Consider the following 8,686-nt stretch of genomic DNA (forward strand, 5'->3'; position numbering starts at 1 on the left):
TACAATTTGGGTGACCTCGCCTGACCTCTCTGTACTAAAACCTCTCTAACTTTGTTCTGCTTCACTTTATCAAAGTGAAACTTTGCAGAGAGACTGTTCACATGTTGTGCTATGATCTGGGAGATGTTTAGACCTGCAGCTGCACCATTCCAAAGAAATAATAACAATAAAATGCTTTTTGTTCAGGCAAACCTGAAACTTTTCAATTTGAGCTGTGTGCCATCTTCATTTACTATTAACCAGTAAAATATACACTGATATGTACACATCTGAACAAATCTCACAAGTGTTACCTTTATTATAACATCAAAATTATTAAAATAGACCTTGTAGTTGCAGAAAAACACTCTTTTTAGTATGGGTATGCAATTTTCGAGCAGAGGCCTAAAAATAGGGCTAAGAAGTTTATTAATATGAATACATGAAAGATAATTGATGTACTTCATCAACGTGGAGCCAGTTTTTAATACTCTGTGTACTACTGCAAAAATACTATTATAGTACTGCATAGTATTTATGTTTTTATTTATGTATAAAGTAACTTTAGGAGGCAAGATAAAAAATGTAGAGCAGTAAAAAGTATAATATTAATACATGAGATGTAGTGGAGAAGTCGAAAGTAGCAGAAAATACTCAAGTAAAGTACAAGTATAACTACATTGTAGTTATACTTGTACTAGTTATCTAGTTATTTAGTTGTTGAGGTACAATTATTTGTAGCAGGTTTTATTTCTCAGAATGCTGCATTACAAAATGAATTATATCAGAATATATGTATAGATGTTTATTTCTAAATCTTGAGTCGACCTGTTATACTAGAACCCACCACTAGGGGGAGTTAAAATCATCTGCATTCATTATAATAATCCAAAAACATCGTATCACTCTGTTTAACGAGTACTTTAACGTTTCATCTTAATCCGATTAATAGCTTCACTGTGGAGCTTTTATTTCACATTTTTTAGCATAATATTTAGGATTATTGTACAAAAACACAAAATATCCATGAAATCCTAAAGTTTATCTGAAGAAAATATAAAAACACCAAATAGGAGAAACGCGGTTTTCATTGACAGTGATGTTTTGATTGAGATTTTACTGAATAACATTTTGAATTGTTTATCAACACTGTCCAGGTGTCTTTAGTGTCATTTCAGTTTCAGATGAATTGATCCGATATAACAACAGGTTGAAGAAATATCACAGGTCCTTTATTTACGTTTCTTTACCGTTTTTTATCAATAGAAACTCCCGTTAGCAGTAGTTCCCCACAGTGAGCTAATCAATAAGGTTTGGGTAATATGAACGCTAGCTGCATTAGCGTTAGCTGGAAATAACTGTTAAAGTGAGGTTTGTACGCTAATTTAGATGATTTTCACTGCTTTACCGTTTATCAGTAAAACTTCAATATGTAAAGTAACCGGTAGTTAACAGTGAAATTCAACATAAAAATACATTTAATGTGTTAATTTGTTTGACATTTTCATATTTCATGTAAATTTTATGCCTTGAATAAATTTCTGGTGAATTCTTATTTTAAGATAACTGTAGAACATGAACTCGTCTTCATGTTTATATTAAGATAATACATTTTATTTAATGAGTGCTTTTTAAAAAACTCAAAGACACTTTACAAAGGAGATAAAATAAATGAGTAAACAATACAACAGGTAAATGGTATCTACGGTAAATAACTGTTAAACAAATATTGCAGTATATTTACAGCATTTGCCTCACATAAAGTACAAGTACCTCAACATTAAAAGTAGCCAGCGGTACTTGTGTGAATATATTTAGCGACATTCCAGCTCTAGATGTTAACTTATTTAGTTCTATTCAAGCAGTCACAGTTTGTTGTTCATTGATTGGTGAACATCATCACTCTCTTCCTCAAGCAGCCTCAGTGTTGATCCTCAGCTGTTTGAGGGTTTAAATTATAACGAGGAGGGTTTTTCTTAAATCCCACAGAAACAGAAGTGAATTAACTTGTTTGTCTGAGAGGTAGATTATCGGATTATCAGCCGAAGAGTCGACTGTCACTGTGGATAAATAAACAAGTCAGTCTACCACTGAGGTGCTCCCAGTGCATGCTGGGAGAAGCCATAATTCTCTTTATTCATGAAGTTCTTTATCTAATAAACTAAAAGGAAAAAAACCCTCAAAGGGACTCAGATTCCTGGAGAAAAACCCTCGGTTCCTGTTTAATAAGATGATTGAAGATGAATTGTACAAGTGAGACTCATGAGCTCATTACATTTAGCAGGATTTAATTCATCACAGATGCAATATCAAATATAATATCATTTACAAAATCAGTAGGCACAAATGGGCGTGGCCTTTATGAATGAACGAACGTAAAAAAAATGTATTTACTCTAATATTTATTTATTTACCAAATAAATAACCTGATTTGGTTGTCCCATGGTCGATTGTTGTGTGCACTCATGCTGATTTGAACCCTCCAGTTCGGCCTTTTGGCCATCGCCATCTTGTTTTTTGCAACGAGTGAACAGGAAGTGACCATATTTGGACAGAGGAGGAGCGACGTAGAGACTACGTTTGGTAGAAAAACTGTTTTCCGCGAGGAGAAAATCATAGAGTGTCTATCAGAAGTGGACGAAGTCGTCGTCACGTCACTGATCGGTTTGTGGATGATTTGAAGCCTTGATTTCTCCGCCATCTTGGGGATTTTTGCAACCAGGGAACAGGAAGTAACCATATTTGGACTGAGAAGGAGTGATGTAGTTACATAAGTTACGTGAGGAATAAATCAACATTGACTTCTTGTTTCAGAGAGACAACAGACTGCTCTTTTAAAGATCTTTATACTTTGTGGTTCATGATTACGTGGAAATGTCGACGAATTACAGCGCATTCATTTTTCGTTGTTTATAACTACAACTATTATAGAACAGTCTGCACACACACACACACACACACATTTTCTTTCACATATTTTACAGACAAAAATGTTGATTCAATAACTGATGGATAAAATAGATTTTTTTAAATACTAATTAGCTGCAACATGATTGTGAAAAAGCAGACAAATGCCACAGCAGCACGAGTGCTTTGTGGGATCAGTTATAGGTCATAATCAATAAGCGCTCACATGACAAACCACCTCTCCTCACCCGTTCCTCACCCGTTCCTCACCCGTTCCTCACCCGTCACTCTCACACCTGTCAGTCAGGTGTTTCACAGAGAGAGAAACATGAAGACGGAGACAGAGGAGACATAAAAAAGAAACCAACAAGCAGCACAGAGAGGATGAAAGATGAGAGTAAAGAGAGACTGGCAGGTGAGATAGGACAGTAAAGGGGGAGAGAGGGGGAGGAAGCCGAGAGAGAAGCATCCCATTAGCATACTCTCCCCTCAGTTTACCGGAGTCTCACCAGTAATCCCACTGTGACTGAATATCAGTCGCTGGACGAAACGCCAGAGTTCACTTCTTTAAGACGGAGAATGTTTCCGCCGATAAACGCCGACTTCCCCCTGAATTAAACATGAATACAGCTGGAGACTCTCCATGAATTCATTAATAATGTAAAAGAACTGTCAAAATAAAGTCAAACGTATAGGACAGAATATCTTAATTATAGAGAGATAGAATATTTTATTAATCCCAGCAGGAAAATGTAACGTTACAGCATTTTAGCAAAAACATATGAATGAATTAATTAATGCTAATTATGACAAAAGAATAATGAATATATGAAGTATATAATAATTATACTTGATGATTCAGGATGATGACTTAGTATTTCCTAACTATGACAAAGTAATGTAAAATGATTATTTTAATACGTCACATAAACTTGATCTATAATCATTTTACTAGAATCTTTATATCTTGTGATTTGTTTCTCGCTGGAGACAAATCACGGCGATGTCATCAAATAGTGTAGAAATGAAATCGATTGGTTTCATGTTGAGCAACTTGAAATGTCGCTTTGAAGGACTTCTTTTTCGGGACGACATTAAATTATGAAACAAAAGTTGAGAAAAATATCATGGATGGGCTTAAAATAGGTACGTACAGTTTTGCTTAGTTAAGTTTAGGAAAAGATCGTAAAATACTTGGTTAGGTTCAAGAAAAGATCATAAAATACTTAGTTAGGTTCAAGAAAAGATCTTAAAATACTTAGTTAGGATCAAGAAAAGATCTTAAAATACTTAGTTAGGTTCAAGAAAAGATCGTAAAATACTTAGTTAGGTTCAAGAAAAGATCATAAAATACTTAGTTAGGTTCAAGAAAAGATCTTAAAATACTTAGTTAGGTTCAACAAAACATCTTAAAATACTTAGTTAGGTTCAAGAAAAGCTCGTAAAATACTTAGTTAGGTTCAAGAAAAGATCGTAAAATACTTAGTTAGGTTCAAGAAAAGATCTTAAAATACTTAGTTAGGTTCAACAAAAGATCTTAAAATACTTAGTTAGGTTGAAGAAAAGATCGTAAAATACTTAGTTAGGTTCAAGAAAAGATCTTAAAATACTTAGTTAGGTTCAAGAAAAGATCGTAAAATACTTAGTTAGGTTCAACACAAGATCGTAAAATACTTAGTTAGGTTTAAGAAAAGATTGTAAAATAGTTAGTTAGGTTTAAGAAAAGATCTTAAAATACTTAGTTAGGTTCAAGAAAAGATCGTAAAATACTTAGTTAGGTTTAAGAAAAGATCTTAAAATACTTAGTTAGGTTCAAGAAAAGATCGTAAAATAGGTTTAAGAAAAGATGGTGAAATACTTCCTTTCAGAAAACACTTTGACATCTAAATGACGGAACAGTAAGTGAAAAAATGCTGACTCATGCCTGGTTTTAGGACTCATCCTGCAGCTCTTTATAAAGACTCAGATTTGTTTACATTGGAGTTTGAAGGCCGCCTTAATAAATGTGAAATAATGTGAAGTTCATGTGAACTTGTTCAAACGTGAAATGAGCTTTAATGTGTGAGAACAGAGCAGAATTATGACTCCTGTTAAGACGACTAACAATGAAACGTTTGTCTCAGAATCATGAATTTGTTTTGGTCCATTGCTCAAACCGGATTTGTTCTATTTTGTTTCTCATTAGCGACTGTCGACAAAACGCCTGCGACGCTGTTTCATGACAAACACCAGCGTGGGTCGATTAAAGCGCCTCATAGCTGCAGAGAGAAGTCATTCAGTTAATTGTTTAAACCACAGGACTGCATGAATCAGCTCTTCATCTTCTTCTGCTCACTGCAGCACATCAGATGCCTCGGAGGGCAAGAATCCAGCAGGACGCAGCACATTTCCTCCTTAATAAGGTGGAATACTGGAACATAAACACAAAGCTTTTCTGGAGAGTATATGAAACCAACAAGTCCTCCAAACTGCAGAATAATGAAATCATGCATCTCCGGATTCAATAAAGACAGAAAGAAACCACCTCATCTGTAGCTTTGGACATCCAACACTCAGAATAGAGTTTACAGTTCGGTCAACCCACTCGCTGGGCTCACTTGTTTTATTCCAGAGATGAGAGACTCAGCCTCCCTGCAGAGCTTTCTAACAAGTCAGCATCTCAACTCACAATGTTTGATGTGTTCAACACGATGGAGGCTGCAGGAGTTCAGGAGAGAAACCAGGCGACAAGTCTGAACTGACGAGGACTCACTCACTTTTTCAAGTACTGATACCACAGTGTAGAAATACCCTGGTCGAGTAAAAGTCCTGCTTCAAAATGTAGTAAAAGTACAAAAGTATCAGCATCAAAATATGCTTAAAGCTACTACGAGGAATTTTCATTATGTGTTGATTCTGGTGCCCCCTGTGGACTAAAGTGGTAATGTTTCAGAGCAGCAGACTCCCTTTAGAAAACCTCTCATTTTACTGAAAAATTTACTGCTAATACTTTCAGTACATTTTGTTGGTAATATTTATTTTCACTTCAGTGTGACTTTAGATGCAGAATGTTAGATGTTCTCTAGTAAAGGATTCATTCAGTGGAGATGTGACTGAATAAAAGATCGTGAAATACTTCGTTAGGTTTAAGAAAGGATTGTGAAATATCATTGTTTGGGTTAAAATAACTACAGAAGTGTCGTGACTGAAGAACGCAAATTACGAGATGAATAAATGAACGCTGACTTCTTGTTTCACACGGGGAACGAACATCGGTCTCCTGGAGGAAACGTCTGGGTTCTTGTGGCCTGTTGATTATTACATGGATCACACACATCATCACACATTATCTACAAATTAAAGCACCAATATTTAATATTTGAATGAAATTTAACGCATCACTGACCTTCAAATGAATGAGACAAACTACAGCAAAATAAAGTTGGACACACAATGTCTTCCAGAGACCTGGTGGCTGAGATATGGACACCTTGTTGGGTGATTCTGGTCCTGTTTATGACTCCTGTATCTTTTCTGTTCTATCCACATTCTGGATCTTTTTACAGCTGCGGTCATGAAACTGCCTGGTGGGTTTATTTTACTTCCCTCAGTATTTTCTCTCTGCTTTTTCAAAGTCATCCCTAACATGTTCAGCCTTTATTTCCTCCTCTCATGCTCCTCGTTAAACACCTGCTGTCTGTTACCTGCAGCTAGAGGATGAATCGTGTCAGTGAGGAAGACATGAAAATAACCGTCGGTGTGTTTCCTTTAACCTCGGGCATCGAGCGGCCGAGTCGGTCCATACTAATGACTCCCAGCTGAGACAGAGAGGAGATGTTAAAGTGTCGTAGTGATGGTTTATCTTTCTCTTCTTCTTGTCAACACTTTCAGACTCTATGACGGTGCGGAGAGGAAAGAAGCTCAGCATCTCCATCCAGGAACACATGGCCATTGACGTTTGCCCCGGCCCCATCAGACCCATCCGACAGATCTCCGCCTACTTCCCCCGCCGGTCCCCCACCTCCCCCGGCCCCGTGTCCCCGAACCCGGCCTCCTCCCCACTGGCCCTCAGCCCCGGCTTCGTGGCTCCCGGGATGGGCGGGGCTCACCTCTTGTCTCCTCTGCTGGCTCACGGCCGGCACGGCGGTGGCGGCGGGTCTTTGTCTCTGACCAGCAGCGTGGAGACGTCGGTGGAGATCAACAGCTCCGACAGCGACGACTGCAGTGAGCCTCGCTGTTGGCATGTGTGTGTGTGTGTGTGTGTGTTACTGTGCACCTCTACACACCTGTAGACGCTTTTTGCATGACTCAGCATGTTGCATCTAGACTTCAGGTAAAGTGGTTAGTGTTTCCATCTAAATGTAGCACAAATTTTAATCAAATTTCCTCAAAATCTGCAAATGAATATGCTAATTTATGCACGTTTCCACCAGGCGGCAAGTGAAGCCAATGCTAAAGTGCCTTAAAGCTGCATTCTCTCTAATGTCCATCAGTGGATGCAAAAAGAACAATGTTTGTATATAAATCCTAAGTAAAAAGCCAAAAGCTAGGATGGCAACGGCCAAAAAATCCCAATCACAACAGCAAAAATCAAAGATGGTGACATCCAAAAACCAAAATGGCGACAGCCAGAAAACAAGATGGCGACAGCCAAAATTCCAAAGTTGAGGCTCCAAAACAGCAGTCTTACAAACCAATGGGGGACATCATGTTGATAATGTCTAGTTCTTATATACAGTCCATGGTTACCACCCATAATGCAGTATGTAGCATCATCTTGATTTTTGGCGGTTGCCATCTTTTGTTTCGCCGTCACCATCTTGGTTTTTGGCCATCGCCATCTTCTTTTTGGCCCGTCATCTCGATTTTTGGCAGTCACCATCTTTTTTTTCCGTCTCTTGCTATCTTTTTTTTTTGGCCTATCCTCTCAATTTTCAGCCATCGCCATCTCTATTGTTTGGCTGTCGACATCTTAGCTTCTGGCCGTTGACTGGGGTAATAAATGAAGTGGGAAGTAAGGTCATTTTCTCATGAGCGGAGTTCATTACGTCTCGGTCGTCTGAAGATCCGATCAGCACTTAATAAGCCTGTTGGACTAAAGCTGGCTCTGCTGCTGTGCTGTAGGCACATTGGATGTGAAGACTCATGGTCATGCATTTTGATTCTCTTTAGAATCTTATCAAATAAAAACGACACTGACAGTGTGGTCGGCCTATTGGTCTGATCAGAACCTGCTGCAGGACTGAGCGGATGTAAAGATGCTGCAGTGCGATCAATAAACAAAAACACCAGAGTCCAATTTATCTGAGCACGTTTACCCCCGAGTTCAGTTCAGAGATACAACTTATGAATAATTCATGTATTTAAGTCAAAATAACATTAACAAAGCAACACGTTATGCTCCCACATCTGGACTGATCACAGACATTTACAGAGTTTATGGAGCAGCAGACTGCACATAAAACAGGATTGTGTTGGAATTGGCTTTCAGGTTTTCCAGCATCGTCTCGCTGAATGAATGAAATATGAGCTTTGTGAGAGGAGATCAGCCTCAGAGGTAAAATAAGAACACATTGTGATGAACGACTGGTCTCAGAGCTGCTGTCTTCAAGCTGCCTTTCAGATCCACTCACAGAATAATTGTGGGTTTCTATTTCAACATGAATTCATCATCAGATGTGTTATGCAGTCACTGGCTGATGATTTTATTTGTTTTCTAATAAAATGAGATTCATCACAGTGTGACAGCCTGTCTCATGCAACTAAAGCTCACCCACCCCCCCCCACACCCACACCCACAACACAAAGCCGCCAAGAGAGC

General features: G+C 38.2%; 1 protein-coding gene across 1 annotated transcript in view; it reads left to right on the plus strand.

The window, feature by feature from the left end:
• The first annotated feature begins 5,331 nt into the window (after positions 1-5,331).
• LOC116377068 (double C2-like domain-containing protein alpha) overlaps positions 5,332-8,686 on the plus strand; it is a 10,384-nt gene continuing 7,029 nt past the window's right edge. Inside the window, exon 1 of the mRNA XM_031838608.1 lies at positions 5,332-7,089. Coding sequence (XP_031694468.1) covers positions 6,762-7,089 — 328 coding nt within the window. The 5' untranslated portion in view covers positions 5,332-6,761. The remainder of the gene's footprint in view (positions 7,090-8,686) is intronic.

Source organism: Anarrhichthys ocellatus, unplaced genomic scaffold (assembly GCF_004355925.1).
Source record: "Anarrhichthys ocellatus isolate YVR2014 unplaced genomic scaffold, GSC_Weel_1.0 scaffold857, whole genome shotgun sequence".
NCBI lineage: Eukaryota > Metazoa > Chordata > Actinopteri > Perciformes > Anarhichadidae > Anarrhichthys > Anarrhichthys ocellatus.